This window comes from Arvicanthis niloticus, chromosome 7, assembly GCF_011762505.2.
Source record: "Arvicanthis niloticus isolate mArvNil1 chromosome 7, mArvNil1.pat.X, whole genome shotgun sequence".
Lineage (NCBI taxonomy): Eukaryota > Metazoa > Chordata > Mammalia > Rodentia > Muridae > Arvicanthis > Arvicanthis niloticus.
In genome coordinates this window covers 55870786-55893973 of record NC_047664.1, presented here as the reverse complement: position 1 = coordinate 55893973, position 23188 = coordinate 55870786, and the positions used below count along the sequence as shown (strand labels likewise).

Sequence of the window (23188 nt, the reverse complement as noted above, 5' to 3'; positions counted from 1 at the left end):
CATCACCACATTGAAATTAATTTTATTTTTATTTTTAAATTTATTTTTTACTTATTCAATTTACATCCAATCACTGTCCCACTCCCTTCTCTTCTATTTTTAAATAAAATTTTTAAAATTTCTAAAACAAGACTGAAGATAGCCTGCACATAGCTTCAAAACATCAGCTATGTGATTTCAAAATTTCCACACAAACCTTTTGCTTCCAAACCTGGTAACATTCAATAACCCACAAAAGGCTATGCTTTACTTAGCATAGCTCTCAGTAGCTGATCCCCATGACCTGGAAAAGAGAAAACTGAAGGTGGGACTAAATCCTGTGTCTAAAAGTGTCACCAGGGACCCCACAAGCTACATAGCTTGTCCTGGTGGTGCATGGTGAGGTTTGAGTAAGGAAGAATGCCTCATGCTTGCAGTACCCTGCAATTGGAGGCAGCACACTTCTTGTGGGGGTGTGATTTTTTTATTTCTCCCTTCCCTCAACCAGTTTAATATACAATTAACACAGGAACAAGGATTCCATCTTTAAAAAAAAAAAACAAAAACAAAAAAACAAAAAAAAACAAATCAACAGAGGGCAAAGCCACCTCCTGGGGTGTAATTTACGTATTTACAGGGAGGTGTGGCATGGCCTCAAGAGTCGTATTAAAGGCAGTATTACAAAATATACAAAGGTGCTCTTTCTGTTCACAGTACATAAAAGAACCCTGCCTCGTTTCCAAATGAGACACTATAAAACACATCACTATTTACTATATAAGTTATGAAGAATTCTGTACAGATGCTACAAATATATGCCACATAAATGACTCTTTGGGAACTTTTATCTACAGAGGGGCTCAGTTTGGCATCTCTCAGCCTCTTCATATGGAGTATGATGGGGGGGAGGGGTTGGGGAGGACATGGTCTTGTGGAGACACACAGCCTGCCCTAAGTCAAGCTGAGGCTTGTTCTTACAGGGGGGGTGGGGATGGTTGCAGAGCTGTCATGAGTATTACATGTGAGCTCTAAGACACATCAAAGGTATCCCTGTATGGATAGGATCCCACCCTGCAGTCACTCCAAACCCTACTGGCTTCATCTTGATTCTAAGGACATTTATCCATTTCCCATCCATCTCCTCCCTAATTCCCTTGGAGCCTTGTAGGCATGGAAGGGGGCGGGGCAAAGCTCATCTCTGGAAGAACATGTTTGGAAGGATCGGTGAATGCATGAGCAAGAGGGTGAGTGGATGGATGAAACAGACCACTAAAAGCTGGCCCAGAAAGTCTCCTTGTACAAAACAAGATAAACAGACCCTTCATAAGCAGATACTCCCAGGTGGTAGTGGAGAGGGCTTGGGACAGGGTCTTACAGATTCCATCAGGAATATCACTCTAAGAACACCATTAATCTGTAGCCACAATGCCTTCTGTTCTAGATTAGTCTAGAAACCTAGGCATAGAAACCAAATATGAGCCAAACATGTTATGAACCCCAACCCTATGTCACTACATCCTAGGAAGCTGAAGATGAGGACACTGTGGTCAACTGCTTGGCCTGACCACACCATAGAAAGTCTTGATAGAGAACATGTTCTGCAATATAAGCCAGAAAGGCTCACAACTATAGGCTCCAAACCATTACTTAAGGGTCTGAACTTGGCTGCTCTGGAGCAGGGAGGAGTAGGAGGAGCTATGGGGTAGGGGAAGTGGGCTTTGATTTTAAAAAAAAAAAAAAGAAAGAAAAAGATGTGACTGAGGTTTTATACCAAGAAATGACTGCTTTATACATATAATTTACAAATACTCTTTACATTGGATCTTTCCAGAACCTTCCCTAATGCCTCCCTTAACACTTGGCCTTTGGGTGAGGATGGACTTTGAAAGCATCATAGGCCAGAGGAGGATGTGGTCATCTGTGGGGTCACATTCACAGTCTAAATCTCTCTATTATCTGAGAGGGAGGCACTTGAGAAGTAGGGGACAAGATAAGTCCAATTCACCTATAGACTGACACTCTAACTGTTCATCAGGAATCCTAATGAGGTGGCAGGAGACACCCATGGGAGGGGTGGATCCCATGGGACTTAGGTCCTCCTCACCCCTGACTCCTAGGTGCCCCTAGAACACTGTAGTGTTGGACAGGGCTTTCATGCTCAGAACTTCTACTTGGCCCTTGTCCTCATCTTGGCATTCTTTGTTCATAGCTGCATTGTCAAAGGCCCCAGAAGCCTTGACTGGAATATCTTGCTCCTTTCCATCCTCTTCCTCCTCCAGGTCCCTACAGCACTTGCTGCAGCGACAGCACTTGCAGCCACACACCATGCAGCAGACACGGCAGCACACGCGGCAACAGCAGCAACAACGCCTCTGGAAGCAGGTGGTAGCCAGCGAGATGACATTGTCCCAGGGTTTCAGAGAGTGCATCCACGTGGGTAGGAAATTCCAGTCTCGGAGCTTCAGGGGCAGGATGCGAGGGCAGCGGGACTGCAGCATCCGGAGGCACAGGACCAGGAGCACCAGCAGAATGATGGGTACGCCCACACCCACCAGCACTGGCCAGCCTGCCAGAGACAGGCCGAACACTGTCAGCGGGGTCAGGAAAAAGAAGAAGATGAGATAGAAGACTGCGAACCAGCGATACTTGGCGGAGATGTTGCCCAGGCCTTTAGCCAGACGGATGGGCAGACGGGTGAATGGGATTGGGTACCACAGCAATATTCCAGAGATGTTGAAGAAGAAATGGCACAGGGCAATCTGTAACAGAGTGGGAAGAAAGGTCACCCAAGGTCATCCTTGTGTATAACTGAGCTTGTGCACAGCACTATATTCTGTGAACACACACTTTACTGTCTGGAGATCAGGGAAAGAAGGAAGTAACCCCATTGAATAGCTCAGCCTCAGGCCCTGAAGGTGTCACCTGACAAGGGTTTGCCCATCCCTTCACCATGCTTTGGGCCCATTGTCTCAGCAGAGTAGATGTTTTACATGCCCAACTCTTAGGAACCCATATATTTGACTGTCCTCATACAAAGCTCTCTGTGGCTTCTCCCAGGATCTTAGTTCTTCCTTGTGGATATAACAGAGTGAATTAGAAAATAGTCTACATGCTAAGTATGGCAGTGTTGTTCATCCAATCCCAGCACGGAGGGTGCAGGACCTCTTAAGGCCATTTCTTATGAATTTGGGGCCAGCATGGGCTTCATGAGATTCTGACTCAAAACAAACCACTGTCTGCAAAAACACAGACAGGTTTTATCCCACCCAGAGCCCAGTAGCAGTTGCTGACCTGGAGGGAACTCCTCAAGGTACTGCCTGGGCTGGCTAAGGCAGCCAGAATGGCAGTGGTGGTGGTGCCAATGTTGGAGCCCAGAGTGAGTGGATATGCCCTCTCAATGCTGATCACCCCAATACCTGTTGAGAAAGCATAGAACACGTGGCATGAGCCCAAGTAACCCTGGGAAGAGGCAATGGGGATCTGACAGAGAAGCCAGGGACAAAACCTCACCAATAAGTGGCGTCATGGCAGAAGTGAACACAGAACTGCTTTGCACGATGAAGGTCATGCCTGCCCCCACAAGGATGGCCAGGTAACCAGTCATCCAGGCAAAGGGAAAGGGGAAATCTGGAAGACAAAGAGGGCATGTCATGAGTACCAGGGACCGCTGGAACTTCCTTAGGACTGAGGAGCAAGTTAGGGTGAGCAAAGGGTTAGGACCCCCACACAAGGCCTGAAATTACCAGGTAGCTTTCTGAAACCCTTCCCTAATCTACATCATCCTGCCAAGTTCACATTAAGCCAAGGATATGGCTAGGAGCAAGACCAACATACAGCTTGACAAAGATAGATCTAAAAATACCCCCCGCCCCCAGCTCCTCCTTAGCCTGGCCTGGCACCACTGCATACTCCAGGATGGCCTATGAACTCAAGCCTGCACTGTATGCATAGAGTTGGGCCCCTGGTTTTGACAGACACCTAAGTACAGGGATCCCTCTCTTGACAACGCTGAGATGTAAATGTTCAGGACCTTACTCAGGTGTACACACACACACACACACACACACACACAAGACCACCCCCAAAGGCTAGAAACAGGGTCAAGTGTTGGACCTACCAGTGTTAAGTGTCTTCTTGATAACAGTGGCAACCTGTCCCCTGAGCACAGAACCCAACAGCTTGACTATCATGATCAGACAGCCACAGAGGACCAGCAGGGAAATGATAAGCAGGATGATGCCCACAGCAAGATCTGGGAGGTTCAGATTCACAAAGATGTGCTGACCTGAAGAGACACAAACAGGCTTGTCAGGAAGTCTGGGCCCACCCTGACCAGATTGTTATCTATTCCTTCTTTCTCATGGAAACAATCTTGCCTGGTATCTAGACATATGGTATATCGTTTGCAGTTTGCCTTGACCCAATGTTGTTTTGCTAACTTTAAAAAGACAACTTTTAAAAAGCCATTTTAAAAAAAGATTATGTGTGTATGTGTGTGTGCACACACCTGTCTGAGTGCACACCTGTCTGTGTATACCATCCCTGTTACCTGTATATAACAAAAGTCAGATTACCCTAGACATACAAGGAGGTGGTTGGAAACTACCTGAATAGGTGGCTGCAGTTCTTTTGCACGAGCAGTATGTGAGTTGAGCCACTTCTCCAGCATATATATATATATATATATATATATATATATATATATATATATATATATATTGAGAAAGGATCTGGTAAAAGCCAAGGCTGGTCTCCAACAGGGAGACTAACTTGATCTTCTCTCTTACCTCTACCTCCTATAATTAAAAGCAGGCACCACCAGGCCTTGAAACAGTCCTTAAACTACTTAGCTTGTGCTGGGCAGGCCCTGGTGCCCAGCCCAATTCTACCACTGGACCCCTTGATGTTTTCACTAGTGATTGTTACTACAAAGCATTGCGACATAAAGTTCTTCCTATGTATTCCTTATGACAAATCCAGGAAACCAAGCCATCGTTCTGACAGATAGCAACTGGGGCATCAGTGATGACAAGTTCACCTGATTCTGCAGGGATGATCAGACCAAAACATGGTGGTAGGATAGGGGAGAAAGATTCTGGAAAGCTTAAAAGGATGAAGGGCTTCCTAAAATATGGAAGCTATCAGGTGGGCTTAGTGCTTTGCTCAGAAGGGGCTCATTAAGTGAACAGACCCCATAATCAAACCAGCCATCAATTACCCCTGACTTATTGACCAAGGGATCCTAAGGCACACCAAGAGAGCACTGTGGAATCTCATCACAAGCTCTTCAGGTGTCATGGAGTCACCAGAAGGCCCCGCATAGTAATCACTGGGCTCCACCCAGCTGGCTAGCCAGTCAATTATCACTCACATTTAGCGATATTCTCCTTCTGGGTCACATTCTGGATGGTCCAGGTATGTATGCCATCAGTCCAGCAAGAGGAAGGAGAGGTGCAATTATCAGGTGAGGGGACGGTGACATTCATCTCAGTCTAAACAAAAATGACAAACATGAGGTGCAGCCATGGTAGGAAATAACAAAGTGGGAACCGAATGGGACATTATCCTTGGATCTGTACAATGGCTCCATCATAGGGTGCTTTCCTTCCCTTGAAAGTTTTGAAAATCTCTTGGAACCATGGGAACAAATCTGTTTTTTTTTTTTTTTTATTTCATCGCCAGCCTTGAGTGTAACATACATGCATGCATGCATACATATACTACACCCCAGAATTAAGGGTGAACTGCACCCACACTGCACAGCAGGTTGGGTAAGTTCCTAGTACAAGCCATGATGTGTGTCTCCTCAGAAAGCAGTCTGGAAAGTGAGATGCCCCTGCAGCCTACATTTGTGCTGTGGGGCACAGGGTTCACAGTCTCCAAAACAAGCCAAAGAGTCAGCCTTCTGTGAGACACACAAGCATTATACCAGGCCGAGGTGTGCACATCTAACAGTGATGCAAAGGTGGCTGTCTCCCTGAAAGGCAGAGGCCAAATGTGGCTTCCAGTTGCCTAATTTTTCTCCCTCCCTGACTTCTGATTTGCTGCTTTTGAACCCTTCAGTTAACATCCACTTTTCTCACACTTACCACGTTGCTTATACTTTTACACCAGATCTTGATCAGGCTCTTGTTCTGCGCTGCTGAGTCACCCATCGCGATTTGTTGGATGACCTTTTTATCCAGCTGAGGGGGACAATGGGGGCAGGAAAATGGGTCAGCATATCCTCAGAAGTGATGCCTGACAGAGTGGTTGCTGTCAGGGGGCCTTGGATGTGTGGGGGGCTATGAATGTGAGCCACTGGACACACCCTACACATAAAGATCTATACCTTCCCCTGTCCCCAACCTCCCACTGAGAACAGCATTATCCCCTAGAGCTCTCAACCTATGGTTCTCAACACCTTTTGCAAGGTTCACCTAAGACCATTGGAAATAATCAGACATTTACATTAAGGTTCATAATAGTAGCAGAATTACAGTTATGAATGAAGTAGCAACAATAATTTTATGATGGGGGTGGGGTATACCCCAACATGAGGAAGTATATTAAAGGGTCACAGCATTAGGAAGGTTGAGAACCACTGTCCTAGAAACTGGCACAGTGTCACTCAGAGCGTTTGACTGTATGGCAAGGGCACTGATAGCCAGCAGGTTGTAGAGACCAACCATTTAAGTTCAAGTCATGGCTGGCCTTTTCCACCCATATTTAGGACAGACCAATCAATGACTGGCCTCAGCTGGGAAAGGGGAATAACCATCAATAAACTGTTATGACATCTACACCCCACAAACGCTCACTGCTTATGTCTCAGAAGTACCCCTGACCTCACCCAGTTAGCCCCCACTCCTAATAGGATAAACCAGGCTATGTCAAAGAAATACAGGTGACACTAACAGATATCCCTAACTTCTGCCTCCTATGGCTTGTGTCCTGCTCCCTGGCCTCTTTCGGCTAACCGAGATGTAAGCTATACTAACATAGCCATTACCTGGATGATGAGCTTGGTAAAGGGGTCTGTGATGACTTTCAGAATGTCTGGGGCATCTTCTCCATTCTGGAACTTGAAGGTTTTCAACACAAGGTTGGTCAGGATCTCCAGGTAATGGGTGGCAGCCTCCAGAGGCAAGAGCACCAACACAGAGAGCCAGTTGAAGAAGTCATGGACAGTGGCCCCTGCAAATGCCCTGTGGGAAAGAAGCCACCAGAGCCATATTATATTCTGAGGGAGGGGTTGCAAGACATCCACCTAAGTACACACAGGTGGTTGGTCTAGGAAGACTTTGCTAACCAGTATAGTATTTTAGGAGTGGAACCCTAACAACCACTGTTTAGCAGAACTGCATTAAGACTTCCCCCAAGCCCTCCTTGTCCAAAATTTTAAGCCTGGAAAGAGTCACTCATTAGTGAAAAGCACTGGCTGTTCTTCCAGAGAACCTGGGTTTGATTCCCAGAACCCGCAATTCCAGTCTCACCAGGTATGCAGATGGTGCATACATACACACATTAGAGGCAAACACAATAATAAAAATTAATAAAAATCAATAAAGATTTAGAATTATGACTGTTTGTCCCTAGATGTTTGTATGCGTACCACACTCATGCCATTTGGACCATCTGGAGTTACTGTAGTTGAGGGTCACTATATGGGTGCTGAGAATCAAACATAGGTCCTCTGCAAGACCAACAAAGACCATGGAGCCACCCCTTTAACCATGCCTAGACCACCCACTTTTTAAATTGCTTGGAAGGCAACCTGTCTTTTGAAAGGTAGAGAGTAGTGGGGCAGACAATCAACTTTCTGAACTGAATTCTTTTTTGAGTATGGGGAGGGTTGTTTGAGACAGGGTTTCTCTGTGCAACAGCTCTGGCTGTCCTGGACTTGAACTCAGATACACCTGCCTCTGCCTCCCAAATTTTGGGATGAAAAGCCACCATTAATTGTCTATGTGTATGTCTAAGTGTATGTGAATGACACCAGTACAAGTCTCATCAGAAGCTAGAAACTGGAACTACGCAGTTATGGGCCACCATAGGGGTGGTGGGAACCAGATCCTCTGAGAGAAAAATAAGTGAGACATTTCTCCAGCTCCTGGATTCCTAACCTTCAATTTTCAAACTTTTGAGGGAAAAAACAAAACAACAAAACAAAACAAAAACCTTTCAAATTAAGAAACTATGCCAAGCAAGGCCAAAAGCAACAACTCTGCCTGAGCCTTTTTCCTCAATGAAAATTTTAAAATGCTCTTTCTAGAAACATCTTCATGTCTGAAAATACTACCACTAGGTGTACTTGGTATATGTATGGCCACAGTCTCATTCATTCTTCCTGAAGAAGGCAACCAAAGACATTTTCATACACTGCCGAGTCACAGATTTCCTGGTGCTCGGTAAAATGTACAGGAGCTCTATAAACAGCTGATACAATAATTACTATAACTATCTAAGGCAATAATCCAAATCTTCAAGAAAGACGCCACATGTAACCAATATTGGTTATACAAAGCATACTGAAATGTACATATTCAAGGGGGGTTGGTGAGCTAAGTCAGTTATATACCAACATGTAGTAACTCATTAGGTCTTACTTAGGCTTCTTTTCCATAGGCTACAAGGAAGCAATGGTGTAAATGAGATGAGCCAAATCCTTCCAGAACTGAAACCTAACTGGAATCCTGGCTGGGGCCAGTCAATGACATCACTTTGTCTCCATTGGCTTCAAGATGAACATGGTGGGGGATATAGTGAAGGCTGTCTGGTTTCATGAGGAGATCAAATTAGAGAGTGCCTGTCTTAATGTGTGTTATCATGTCCATCAAGACATGTCATCAGGGACCAAATGAGAGGTGGCTCAGGTAGATGGACCACTGTGACAGCATCCCCTGTTGATTCACCGGCAGACACGACAAACATGACCATTCTACCCAAAAACCCGGCTATAATGTCAGCTTCTTGACCGCACCACGATGGCATCATAGACAAGCTGGGAATCACTTCTATATTTTAATAAGCTCTGGGGAGAGTCTGTGGCTGGTTGGTCAGAAAAGAAGCTGGGGAATGTCCTTCATTCCCATTCTGACACTGAGACAGAGGGTTTCCCTTTGTCTATTTCCAACTGCCCTATATTTTCGTACCTCACACGTCATAAGCTATATTTGCCCATGCTGGCTTTCAGAAGAGATAGTATTAGCAGAGCTAGCCTAAAATGAGAGTTTTAGGAAGTTATAATTATCTATGACTAAGTGAGACAACAAAGTCTACCCCACCCAACTGGCCTTGCTTCAAGGCTACCACCCAGCAGTCCATGTCTAGCTGGTGTTTCTTTTCAGGCAGACAAGATGCCATGTGCTTGCCTGTATGTATGGCTGTTTAATCATTACAATAACTTATTGGTGCTGGATATTATTCTAGCTCTACAGATCAGTAGTAAGTGGATTTTAACCTGGGATTCCCAACCCTTGTTGGACTCTAGAGACTCTTTCCAGGTTAGCAGTCAAGCACACCTTCATGACTACTTAAGGGCATTGTGGGCACAAATAGTGAGTACAAAGCCTGCTCTAAATCACCTACCTTCTGAACTCATTTCTGTCTCCTGCCTGCATAAGCGCCACAATCGTATTGGTGATGGAGGTTCCGATGTTAGCACCCATAATGATGGGAATGGCAGTCCTCACGGTCAGCACTGAAGGGTAAAAAAGAACAGTAAGGGAACTTGCAGGTAGGGGAGCCATGTTCCACACACCCCAATGCGAGATGAACACACTGCAGCTAATTATTCTAGAAAGCAATTCTCAGATTCTTTGTGAGGTGGTATGTCATACATAACACTGCACAGCTATCGAAATCCAGAGAGGGGAGTCAAATCTGCATGTTCCCCATTATTGGATATAATTTTAGCATACCAGCAGACCCCCTAAAAAGCCCCTTTGTCCACCCATCTCACAGGATCCCAGGAATCAGTCAGTGATTAAGGGAATGGATGAGCCCCAGAGCTGAGGACACATTTTTATTTATTTACTTATTTCAAAATATTGTATATTGTGTAACTTAGGCTGGCCTCAAAACTTACTATGTAGCAAAAGTTTTAAATTTTGGCTAAAGTAAAATACTGCCATAAGGGAGAAAAAGATGGGAAGATAAGTGTGGCACTGCCTAGATAATAAACCAGAGAGCGAGTCCCCCAACTCACGTGAGGAAGCAACCATGCTGACGATGATTGAGGAAGACGTGCTGGAGCTTTGAACCATGACTGTCACCAGCACGCCTATCACCAGTCCAGCCACAGGATTAGACATGATGGAGTTGTTGCTGAAGAACTGGCCGGCCATTTTTCCTAGAAGACAAACAGTACTCACTGGAAGGTGGCTGTGGATGGTGCCACGAGTCCCAAGCGTCCACACAAGGCCAGCTGGCTATAGAGTAAGAACCCAGCCCTCAGCTCAGCTTGGCCATATTTCTTTCTTCCTTTTTTATATTTTTCCCCCCTGCATTGTTTTAAGAGGGAAGCTGTTTGGCTGTCCATGTGAGCCTCCAGTTCCACCATCTTTAACTTCCACCCTCCACCCCTTAGTCAACCAGACTTTGTCCATAAGACCGAGCCCCTTATGAATGTCCCTAAAGGTTAGGGAGATTTACCACATTCAATAATGTGGTCCCTAACGAGTGACCTACCACCCATCCCTCATCTCTCGAGTCACGTCAGCTAGGCATGATAGCCCATGCCTTTAATCTCACAATTTGGGAGGCAGAGACATAAGGATGTCCATGTGTCCGAAGCCAATCGGAAATAGTGAACCCTGCCCCTATAATACAGGATTGGGAAGGATGAGGTGGTGTATGCTTTTAATTGCAGCAGAGGCAGGTGGATAGGAAAGCTAAAGGACAATCTGGTCTAAAGAGGGAATTTTAGAACAGCCAGGGTGACATAAAGACCCTGTCTCAAAAAGAAAGACTATTTGCTTCTATCTAGCCTAAGGCAGCAAAAGCAGAAAAGCAAGCCACAGTCTTTTGTGTTACCCTGAGCTGTGCTCTGGAATCCCACTGTATTCATTACAGGCTGTGTTTAAAGTGTGGTTAGTAAGTGACCTCTGAGCCGTGGTCATCTCTTCCATGTGGGAGGGACCTTAGGAAGGACTATTCCAGACAGGGTCACTCGGGGTGCTATCTATCTGTTGTCACCCAGAGAGGGTCCAAAGCACCCATGGGCATTTCCTTCTGGGGTTTCTGGAGCACTGGCCCATGTGTCCTAGCTCAGGCCAGGAAGGTACCTACTGTGGCTTTGATCTTTCCTACTTGCTTTGGCCTAAGGGATCATTCTTTTTTCAAACTCTCTAGACAGAAGCCTTGAGGCAGCAGGGATCCTGCAGATAAAGGGAGTCAAGCAGCTTCCTGCTGGGGGTTGGGGACAATGGAAAGGATTCTAGTAGCTGACATTAGCTCCAGCCCAGGCTCCTAGCTTAATCCAAAGCCACTTAGGTGTTTGAGTTCTCTGCTCTATAAGGGCTGAAAGATAGATGGGTTTGGCCTCACCCACCTTAGCCATGCTAAGTATGAGAGGGCTTGTGAGAAGCCCACTGGAATTAAAAAAAAATCAGGAGTGAAGAATAAGCCACCTCCCACCTCAGGATCCTTACCTCCAACAAGCTGGAAGGCGCTGCTGAGTACATCCAGGGAACACACGAACAAGTATAGAAACCCCAGGAGAAGAATGAATTTCCCAATCCCCTGGAAAATGCAGAGAATCTTCCCTTTGGTGTCTCTCTCTGTGGTGGGGAAGAGGAAAGGCACAACAGTTAGAGTCCTTAGGGCTGGAGCAGAGAAGATTAGCAAGGAAGCTTGCATAACTAACAACTAACAGCTCTCCCTTCTATATCAAGGCCTGGGTGTGAGGCAGTCTCACCCCTGCATGTTTCGAGAGTCAGAGGGGAAAGAGCGTTGTAACCTCACCCCTGAAATAAAAATAAGTGCTTGCTCACCCCAGGTCTTCTGGATGTATTCTCAGCACCTCTTACAAAGCCTAACATAATCAGCATATGCAAAACCTGTCATGACCTTGTGCCCTGGTACTTTGAAAGAACAAAGAGCCCCCTAGTTATTCTTCTTTTGAACCCTGGTACACAAAGGTAAATGCTGTGGACCAGCTAGGTCCTCTCTCTGGCCTCCGCTGGACATCCACTTACCTGACCATTTGATCCCAGTGTCCTGGAGTTCAGGCAGGTCCCAGGGGTCAGTCCCCTCAGGGTGCTCCTCTATGAGAACCAGGGCGGAATAGGAGGGTAGAAGTTCAATCTTGGCTACAGGAGTCCCGCTGTCATTGGCTGCAACAATGTAGCAAAGGTCATGAGGAATGGGAACCGGATTTCCATGGGCCCTCAAGGGAGGCTTGCCCAGTTGGTGAGTGGCACTTACTTTTGCTGGCCTCCTTGTCTTTGGCAGGTGCACTAGACTGTGGACCTGAGGCCCCTTCAATGAATTTATTGGGGTTGGGGTGGGCATTTTCCAACTCGGGCCAAGGAGCCATGGTCTGTAATGAAGATAGAGTTTGCTTAAGGGTACAGCCACAGATGTCACAGTTGCCTAAGGAAAAGACATTTCTTACAAATCTTACTACTTAGGAGTGGGAGAGACCAAACAGGTGTCTGTACCAACGGTCTCCATTGGCTAGCCGGGGTGGGGCAAGTTCAGCTGTAAATCTGCATCAAACCTCACCCAGTGGTCTTGACATCCACATGTGTGTGATGTTTAAGGCTTCTAGACAACCCACCTGTGTTCCCTACCATCTGGGGCTTCTGTGAGTGTCATACTGCCACTCATGAGTGGATGTGTCTCTGGACCAAGTGCCTTTATGCCTGTAGGCACACAATACCAGTTTCCTCTGTAAAATGGACACAGTTCTTCATACATGTGGGGCTTCGAGACCGGTAGTGAGATACAGGTCTAATAAATCACAGCTAGTACTAGCTATCACCAGCAATAATGGCCCTTTATCAGAGGGGCATTGTTTCCAGGCTCTGCAGACTTCCTTGTAACCCATTTTCTCCACAATGTCTTTCTCAGTTACAAGCCAGCTCATCTGGCTAGCCACAGCGTGCAGTCTGTCCTGACACCACGAAGCAGAAGAAGATTCACAGAAGAGGAAGTACAAGCAGCTAAAATTCTGACTAGAACCCGAGTTCCAGCCTCATCAGTAATTCAAGATATGCAAATTAAGTGGCATCCACAGGGTCTAATCTACTGTGCTGTGGTAACTAAGTGTGCTGTCCCACACCTGCAATCCCAGCATTCAGCAGCCTGAGGCACATGGTAACTTAACTTCTAGAGTTCCAGGCCAGCCTGAGTTATATAGTGGCATTTTGGAGGAGCCTGGGCTAGAGAAGATGCTGTGATCACACCTGGGAAACTCTCAAAACGACCAACTCTTTGGGGAACTAGAAGGGGAAGAACATTAGCTCTCAGGAAACACCTCCCTTATCCTGATCAGTTCTCCTGAGAGGGCTTCCCAGAACCAGAACCAGGATCCAACTGATACCTATTTCCAGGTTACAAAGCACAGGCACTACCAAGAAAAGGTCATCCTTGGGACCTGAAGTTCTGCCTGTCCTGAGATATGGCCCAATACCTATTTATTGAATAGAGGACAACACAGACCAAAAGATATTTTCTGCTCAGTCATTTACAGATTTGTAAAATAAGAAATGGGGAAGGGAAGTGTGTTTTGATAGAAGCAGATCAAGGTGTCACAGCAGGTCAAAAGAGGTGGCAAACATAGGCGAGTGTTCTTTACTATGAATAAGAGGCACAGTATGTCCTATCCTAGCATGGCTACAATAGGGTAACAAAGATCCAACATCATCCCCTAGGGTTCAGCGTGGGGATGAGATGCCCACATCTATCCAACTTCAGATTGTAGCCATGTAGATGGCCTATGATGATTCTGAAGCCAGTCTGGCTCCATAGGAGATTCCAGATCAGGCTCAGCTATAGACTAGGGCCCTATGGTAACACACACACACACACACACACACACACACACACACACACACACACACGAATGAGTACAAGGTGATAATCCTAGGCTGTGGAGTTAGCTATTGGTACAACACTTGTCTAACATGTCTAAGATCAGCAGCAACAACAAGAAAGACAGTTGCATAGGCTTGCCGCACCCTTACCTCTCTATGGTGTGACCTCACGGTATTTACACAGAAAAAACACCAAAGGTCTCAGATGGGAAAGCCAGTTATCTGAGAGAGTCTCCCACTCCAGAGTCTGTGTACACCACTCCCTGAATTAATGTCAGGCAGAGAACCCACTAAGATCCTATCTTTGGGAGGTAAGATTGGGAAGGTTGTGAGTTCCAGACCAACATGGGATAATGTAGTGAGAAGATACCTCAGCCCCCCGCTTTCCAAAACAGGGACTCCCTGGCCTGTCTATCCTGACAGAAGGAATGAACAGGGATATCTGAGTGAGCATCAGGTATGAAACGGCTCAGACCAAAGGCACACCACAAGTGGGGAGTGATCTCGCCTAAGCTCACAGGCAGAGTGAGCTGAAGGCCACTTCCAGAGCACACAAAGCTGGAAGGAGGAGGGAAGAGTCTATGACTCAGAGCTCAAACCAGAGCTTCCTGCCTGCCCTAGGTGAGTGTATGTACAGGAGGAATGTCCAGCCTGCATTCTCCCTGGGGCTGTCAACCTGTACAGTGTTGTTGGACACCTGCTGCAGTCTCAACTTCAAGTTTGCCCCAACTTAAGCTAATTCTTCATCCTTCAGTCCAGACACATGGTCCCTCCAGTACAACAATCCTGTTTTATAACTCTTGCCATCACTGTCCCCGACTTTCAAAGCCATCCCTGACGGCTCCCAAATCTCCCAGGCCTATTGGCTCTGACTGGAAGCAGTTCCTGCCTCAGTTTAGGTACCATCCTACCAGCCGGGGGCCTCTGAAGCTCCCAACTGGATGAAAGTCACAGCTCCCCAAGTGTGACTCCACATCTCCCACAGATGAATGTTCCCAGCACACAGGGACACCCCCAAATTCCACTGCCCATTGCTGCCCTGGATTGATGCCTCTCCTCTAGGTGTGCCTCCCCCAGAGTGATCCTTCCACTTTGGAGTTTCACTTCTAGCATGATGGTGACTGCTTCACTACTCAGCCCACATCCTCTCTGCTCTGGCCTTGCCCTTCTCGGTCCTGGCATGTGCCAACCGAGTGACTCATCTGGCACTTCATCACACACCACTATGACACCTCTTAATTCATTTCTAATAACTAAGACCATTTAATAAGCATCAAAGAGCTTCCCGGTGCCACACTGGTACCCAACGTCCATTCTTAATCAGGTTTTATGCACAAAAAGGAGTGGCAAACACTACTGCCAAAGCAGCCTAGCCACCTCTTTCCAAGAGACAACTTTATACAGTCCCGCCAGGCTGGGGCCTCACCCACAACATGGAGTCACATCAACATGACTTTGTCATCCCTCTAGTGTAATTTTACTTGTGGAATTGGGAAAGGGTGGCAGGCCATTTATTGGTGTGATTTACATCTCTGGTGTTGTTTTCCTAGACATTGACAACAGTGACATGCGGGTCAAGGTACTGAGGGATATTTAGCATCAACCATGTTTCTACTAAATGTCATGATCCTCTCACCCCAAATTTAACAGTATCTTCAAATATTGTCAAATATCCCAAGGGACCGTAGCCTAGTATTCCACCAGAGGAAAGCTGGAGTTTTAGACTGCAACTTCCTGGATTCACTAGGTAGCTTTGCCTCCGCACCCTTGGGTAAGGCTTTTGCCTGTATGTAAAATGACAACTGTGTCAATGGGGGTCCAGCACACTGTAGCCCTTGTGGTTATGCAGTTATCTTTCTAACATGGCCATGGGAAGATTTTTCACTACGATATAGAATTAAAACTTCAAGCTGGGTGTTGTGACTAACTCAGGGGAGAGCTGACTCTTAAGACTAAGCATTGAAGCTCACCCCAGTGGCAACACTCACAAAGAGGCAAGCTAATCTGAGTTCAAGGTCAGCCTAGACTACACATAGTCCCAGGCTAGCTAGGAGTACATAAGGAGACCTGGTCTCAGACACCTGTCCTCCCCCCCTCCCCCCCCCAAAAAAAGCCACCTTAAGATGGGCAAAGTAATGAACACCTGCAATCCCAGAATTTGAAAGACCAGTGTAGGAAAATGGCAAACTGTAGGCCAGATCTTTTTAAAGATTTGTTTCACAAATCTTTAAAAAATTTTTGTGAAACAAATCTTTAAAAAGCAGGATGGATACACACAAACCTTTAGGATTGCCATGAGCTATCTGGGAGGGGGTTACTGGAGGAATGAAGGGGTCTCACATAAGGGGCTCTCTATTCTTGGAGGTTCACTGAGAAATTTCTAGAGCCATTTCCCATTTCTAATCTGGAAGTGAGGGACTGTCCCCTGCTCCTGAACTTTTTACCTCACTTCTACAAATAGAAAGTAAGCTCTCAGGGCAGCAGCCAGCTCATTGCTCTTCCAGTGCCCAGGGATGAACCTAGCAAGCAAATGGAAAAGGCAGAACTCAGGCCCGCAGAGGCAATGCAATGATCCAGACCAATTGTGACTAAGTAGCAATTCAACCTGAGTGAGGCTGTCCCTCATCACATCTGCGGGTTGGATTGGCTGAGATTTGTTGGCTAGAGCAATTATTCCCTAGAAACTGTGGCCTCATGCCACAGCCCACCAAGGAACTTACCACAGCAGTCAAGTGTGACTCGGGTGGTTATTTCTCTGTTAGGATATGTTCTGTGACCAGATTTCCATGACTGGCCCAAACCCAACAAGAATGTCCTCAGTCTCTGTGGCAAGTCTGCATTGTCCTCATCCACTTCCGGGGCTGTTTATTATTAGTTTATGCCAAAGGGGAGATGGATTTCTACTGATTACCTGTGCTCCTTCTTGGGAAACTTCCTTATTCTGAGCCCAATTACTTGGCACAATGCTTCCCCTATGAAGCAATCTGGTACTCAATAGCTGGGGCTCTTTGTCTGTCCTCCATCACCTCTTAGGCCAGATTCTGGTAGATCAGGACAGGATCCATAGATCCACATGCTTGGCACAGCCATCTTGGGCAAGCCTCTGAAAAGTGTCCACCTAGCCCTACATCTTCGGCCATTCCCTTCTATCCCCTTCCTGACTCTTGCATGTGCCCTGAAAGTAGGACGTGTATGACAACTGGCAACCATCCAGCCATGCCTCTCTGCTGCTCTGGTACACTGGCTCCATGCTCTCAGCCTCTTGTGCAGAACGAGCCAGAGCCTGCATCTAGGACTCTGGAGAAAAAAAAAAAAACCCACAATTGGCCGCTGGACTAGGTCATCATTCCATGGACCCACCAAGTATCTGCAAGTAACACTTCTCTGGCACATGGCTACGAGACCCAGAACCTTGATGGAGGTGGAATCACTAAACAAACTAGGCTTCAATGTCATCATCTCAAAACTGAAACGGTGTCATATTCCTCCCAGAGCTGTTATGAAGATTGATACTATATGTAGGAGAAGTCTGAGCAGTATCTGGCACAGTCACCCAACTGGGGAAATGAGTTACATCGTGAACTAGTCTGTCTAAGTACTACATGGTGCCCATGAATCCACTACTGCCAGCCTTAAGGCACAATAAGGGCTCCAAAGGACATTAGTGATACCTTGTGACATGATCCTTCAAAGACAGAGACAGAAGCAAAGAAAACAAGGGAAGTCACACCATTGCCTTTGGGGTGACATGACTCCTACAGTAAGAAAGGGTACAATAAGGCAGGCAAAGTGGAAAAAAAATTGTCCTGCCAAAAGTCACACAGCCCTGTATGTGAGAGAAAGCAGGTGGAGGGAAAGAGAGGGAGAGAGGGAGAGACGGAGAGAGGGAGAGAGGGAGAGAGGGAGAGAGGGAGAGAGGGAGAGGGAGAGGACCCAGGGATTACACACTTCAAAGCCAGAAGCCTTTTCATACACCATAAACCTCACAGCCCAGAGACATCAGGAAGCCTTCAGGCCCCATTTAATCACCAAAGACTCAGGAGCACAACTACAACCGCAGGAATCACTCCTCTGTCCCTGACCCTATCTCCAAATATAGTGATCAAAAATTCTGTAATGGATGGCTGCTTTCCCCAACAAAGACTTCAGACCCAACTGTCCTCCGGGTATGACTTCTGGGGAAGGAACAGAATACTAAGCAGGGCAGATAAAGGGATTTCATGTGAATCTAAGGTCACTGACCCAAAGACATGACACTCAACCTGCTTCCTGAAAGGCCTTAACTGTTGGGCCCCTCCAAAGGTGTCCCCTGTGTCCACTGTTCTCTCTGCTTTCCTGTCCAACACCATGTTCTTTCTTGCACTCTTGTTACCTGCCAGAAGCAGCAAGCAAGGAGGGAGAGACACTGCATTAATTGCCCACAAGACCAAGAACGATCACAAGTGCCCCAGGTCCTGAGGGCACCCCAGGCCCACTTCTGCAGAGCTGGCTTCGAGCCTTACTCTTGGCTCCATTTCATGCAGCCACACACAATGCCAAGAGGAACTCATTCCTCCTGGCAGGCTCAGAAGGGGAAACTTCTGGGCTCTTCTAGGACTCAAACAGGGAAATGTGAGGTGCCTGGCGGTCACCCACGCCCTTCACTTTGCATTCTTTGGGCTTCTCCAACCAGGATCTGTCTGGGACTAGCTGTTTTCAGAGCTCATCTAGCTAAGGCCCAAGGATGAAAATGTGAAATGGCCCAGGTCAGTGGCGCTGTGTCCTCTCACCAGGCATGGCCATAGCACAAGAATGACCACTGAAGTAAATAAAGGAGAGTGCTTGTCACTGACAGGTGGCTCAATGTCAATTCTGACTCACAGGCTCAGGCTCAAGTCATGTACACGTATTAACTCCCTTAGTTGTCCAGCATTTTTAGGGTTGTCTTTATTGGTGGGGGGCCAGATGTACCATGTAATCCACAGAACTCAGGGCAATCCTCCTATCTCAGGCGCTCCAAAGTAGTGGGGTTGCAGGTGTGTAGCAAACTCAGCTAGTGGTGGTTTTTGAGACCAACTTTTAACACCACTCTACCAAGGGAGAGATTTACTTTATGCTTATTGGTTAGTACTAACTGTAGGACTATATGAAAGAGGGAACCTGAGATACAGGAAAATGCTCAAAATCAAAATGAACCAGCTTCGGAGATTGGCACACCTAACGTTCTCAGGAGGCCTGAGGAGTTCTTACACTCTGGAAGAATGACCCAGAATTACCAAGGGTGAAACAACTGCTGCCCCTTAGCTTCCTGTAAGCATCAGAATAATTCCCTGAAGGGGAGGAACTGTGTGAGCAGAAAGGTGTGGCTGGCATTAGTGCTGCATGCCTGAAATCCCAACACTGCAGAGGCTGAGGCAGGAGGATTGTCACAAGTCTCAAGGATGGTCTGGGCTGCAACAAGTATTTGTTCAAAACGAGGAGGGAGGGCAACTAACTGCTCTGGGTCTTACATTGGAGAATGCCTTTTTTAGTTTTAGATTTTCGGTGAAAGATACTAATTAGATAATTAGACCTACATGAGACTCTGTCTCAAAAACCCAAAAGCTTGCTATGTAGCTCAGTGGGACAGCGACATAAGGCTCTGAGTTTAACCCTTAGGTTGACAATGTGTCCTGTGGTTGACCTGTAACTTTATTATTCTGCCTTGTTTAGGAGAGTTAAAAAGCTAAATTTATTAACATGTGACAATCTTTATTGAAATCTAGTATATTCCAAATCAAATCCCCCAAATACTATTTTTTTCTTGAGTCTTTTGTTTTGTTTGTTTCTCAAACTCAGGCTATTCTGTGTCTGGCCGCTACAGTGGTACCCCGGAGGGGTAGGGGAGGTGGGTAGAGTAACTTGTGTAGCATCCAAAAGGATTACAAAGCCTGCCCTTCTTACCACCATTTACAAAAGCTTGTAAAACAGAAAAGGACATTATCAGTTGGCATAGGATAAGACGGTCTCTCAGTCCCAAACAATGCTCACTGTAAGGAGGGAGGCTCAGGCTTTCCAGAAATGCCTAACAGGGAACAAGTTTCAGTCTACAAGACAGGAAAGGGGACACAGATGACAGAGCCACCCTGCTAGGACAAAACTCTCCTGGAAAACCCCGAACCGAAAGTACAGGTCCAATGATCCACGGGTTTTAAGAAAACCTACCTATGGCAGGTACCTGTCCCCATCCCCAAAACAAGCACTCCTCTTTCTGAACTGAACAAACTATCTCCCCCGACCCTGTGCATGTCTCTCTGCCTTAAGAACCAGAAATCAAACCCTAGGTTCTGCTAAAGACATCTATCTGAACGGCAAAACCCTTTGGCCAAGTCCCCCCAGAAGAGTCTGCATCCTCCAGCAGCCAGAACAAACCTAGAATTTGCAGGAAAGACCCAGGTGTCCTGAGGAGAGCCACTGCACAGCAGGGACCTAATGGTAGTCACACAGGTAGTAACCCAGACAAAGCGTGAGGCCAGCCTGGTAGATCCTCCCACCCCAAGCCACAGACACAGCTATCACAGAAGCTCCAGGTGAGGCATGTCCACCTACACTAGTTTTAAGAGTTGTCCTGACAGCAGTCACAACCCATCTTTAAAAAAAAAAAAAATTCTAAAAGTTTAGGAAGATGTGCTCTTATATCCTCTGCAGCCCAGAGCCAGTCAAGTCTCTTGAGGGGTGTCTACAAGAATGAAGTCACTTAAAAACTCAGTGAAGGTCCTTGAGAGCAGAAGCAGCCGGCAGCGCGGTAGCGGCGGCGGTGTACTCACCAGCGCTCCCTTCGCAGGTAAGGGACAGCAGGAGGCACCCAGGTGGAGCGCGGCTGAGCGCCCGGTATATATACAGCGAAGGTGTTGCGCAAAGAGGCCGGCGGCAGTCGCTGTCATCACGCCCCTCGCACATTCCAGGACCGCCTGCCGCCGCCGCCGCCACGGCACTGCCTACCTGCCGGCTTAGTGAGCCCATCGCCACCTCGAGAGCTGCGGGAAGAAACCTCAGACCAGGCCCGCAGTAGGAACGGCCGAACGGCCTGCGCCCCGGTGGCGCCCCGCGCGCCCCGAATCTCTGCCTCTCTCACACGCGGGGCTTCTTGCGAATGCCGGCCAGCTGTGCCCCTTGCCCTCTGCCTCGTTCTCCCAGTGAGTCTCTGTGCTGTTCCGTCTCCCGGACTGGAGAGGTTAGACACTGAGCAACAGATTGTAAGTTCAGGGACAAGATCCTTCGCAACACAAAGCCAGGATTGTTCCAGGTGCCTCTGCCCTGAGACCTGTCTGGCCTGGGCAGTTAGAACAAGGTCAGCATGGATCTCAAGACTGACTGCTGGGGAGTGGCAGGCCTAGAAAAGGGCTGCTGTCTCTGTGTAGGTGCTCTGGGTCAGTGTGTTCCTCCCCCACCCCTCCACCCACTGTAAGGTGGCCAGGAGATCAGCTCCGGGAAGCCCCCCGGGGCTAGTTCTGAAAAGGATGGAAACTGTGGACTTAGCCTCAGATCCGAGCTTAAAAGCCTTGCCTGAGGCCCAGGAGCCAAGATTAAGTAAGACTCGGTAATGGCACAGGCTCACAAAAAGCAGAGCTAGCCCAGGTCTCACTCCTTTGCCTCAAGCTCCAGGTTTCCAGGTACCCATAACTAATGTTTGGAAGAGCTGCTCCGGGATAAGCTCTCAGGATCTTCGCTGCCTGTCTTCCTGCTCTTCCGCCTTGCTTTTCCCTCCCATTTCTCTGGTGTGAAATGCGTGCCCTTGGCTCACCGCACTCAGTGTGTTAATTGTCCTTGCATTTCAAAGGGCCCTTTTAGTGTTGTGGAGGGATAGGAAGGTTATGAGACTTATCACCGGTGCCAATACTGTCTACAGCAGCACAAAGCACAGGACTCAGTTGGAGACAGGGAAGAAAGCTAACCCACCTGCTGGCCCTGTTGAGGACTAGTGTTTTGCTCTATAGGGCAAACTAGGGGGTGCACAGCAAGCACCTCTGAAAGAGCACAGGCCTGCCGAGTCAAAGGAGTCCACCCCCACATGATCATGATCCAGGAACTCAGCCTTTCCTGTACCCAGCGGTGGGCGGGGCTGCCTGCACTCTCCACCCACTCCGTTCCCAGGAATGCATGCTTTAGTTGTATAACTGTTAAGTTCAGGAGCAAGGACATGCCACCGAAGTCACTCTGCCCATGAGAACAGTATGGGCTGCCCAAGCTCACTAGTCTTAGGAATGACCACTTCCTTTGTGATCAATTCATAAGTCTCACTAATTCTCTTTCTGTATATTTCCATTTGGTTGAGACCAAGTAGTGATGCACTTGGTCAGGCCTTGCACTTGAGATTATCCTGCCGCAGCACCCCCTTTGGATAAGATGTACATCACCACACATTGCTTAAGCTTTGCATTACAGCAATAATAATAATAACAACAACAACAATGCGGTAGGGCCTGACCTAAACACTGGGTGGCCCTACTAAGTTCCAGCGCTTTAGAGGTCAGTGGGTTCAAGCTCCTTGCTGGCTGTCACATGAGAAGCCCTGCTTACTCTGCTCGGGACACAGATGTTAAACGTTAAGTGACTCATTTCTTCCTACAAGATAAGTTTATCATCTCCGTTTTATGGATGAGCAAATTGAGATAGAGATTGTCTTGCCCAAAGTCACAGTGCGTGACAGAATGTAAACCAGGCCATCGGGCTCCACCAGCGTTGTAAGGTCATTTGAAATCTATGCTTTCTGTTGCCATCTTTGCAACTAGATTTCTAATAAAGTTTCTTATAAGCTAAGCCTCGGTGTTACAATGTGCTTAGCCCGCCATGCAAAATAGAGTTGACAGATATGAACACCTGTGGTCTAGCTCCTCAGGAGTAGCACAGTAAGATCCCATCTCATGACAAACTAGAGAACCTCTATCATCAGTTAGTAAACCTACAAGCACCCCATCATTCCATAAGTATCTCACACACGTGTTATTCTGCACAGGCTATGTGTGTGGCTTCTTAGGGGTGGATCTCTTGTTCAATCCCTTACTGCATGATGTAACTGTGCAACTTGTGGTGGAGAAAGTCCCCTGTCTCAGCAGCACCCACAAAAAAAAAAAAAAAAAAAAAAGCTATTAGCAGGGTCATTTTTCTATTCCTCACCTATTACAGTCGTTCACAGCTCTGAACGCTGGTTAGAAACCTTCTGCAATTGA

At 47.1% G+C, this 23188-nt stretch overlaps 1 protein-coding gene across 1 annotated transcript; it reads right to left on the bottom strand.

Annotated features, from left to right (window-relative positions):
* Positions 1 to 10: 10 nt before the first annotated feature.
* Positions 11 to 21106, bottom strand: Slc34a2 (solute carrier family 34 member 2). The gene is made up of 13 exons (XM_034509514.2): positions 20786 to 21106; positions 12388 to 12502; positions 12159 to 12296; positions 11613 to 11741; positions 10169 to 10312; positions 9550 to 9661; positions 6971 to 7166; positions 6069 to 6164; positions 5351 to 5471; positions 4097 to 4264; positions 3490 to 3606; positions 3271 to 3395; positions 11 to 2738 (listed from the first exon to the last, which is right to left on the bottom strand). The coding sequence occupies exons 1-13, from the start codon at positions 20900 to 20902 to the stop codon at positions 2103 to 2105; spliced, it is 2214 nt and encodes a 737-aa protein (XP_034365405.1). The 5' UTR covers positions 20903 to 21106; the 3' UTR covers positions 11 to 2102.
* Between the last annotated feature and the right edge of the window lie 2082 nt (positions 21107 to 23188).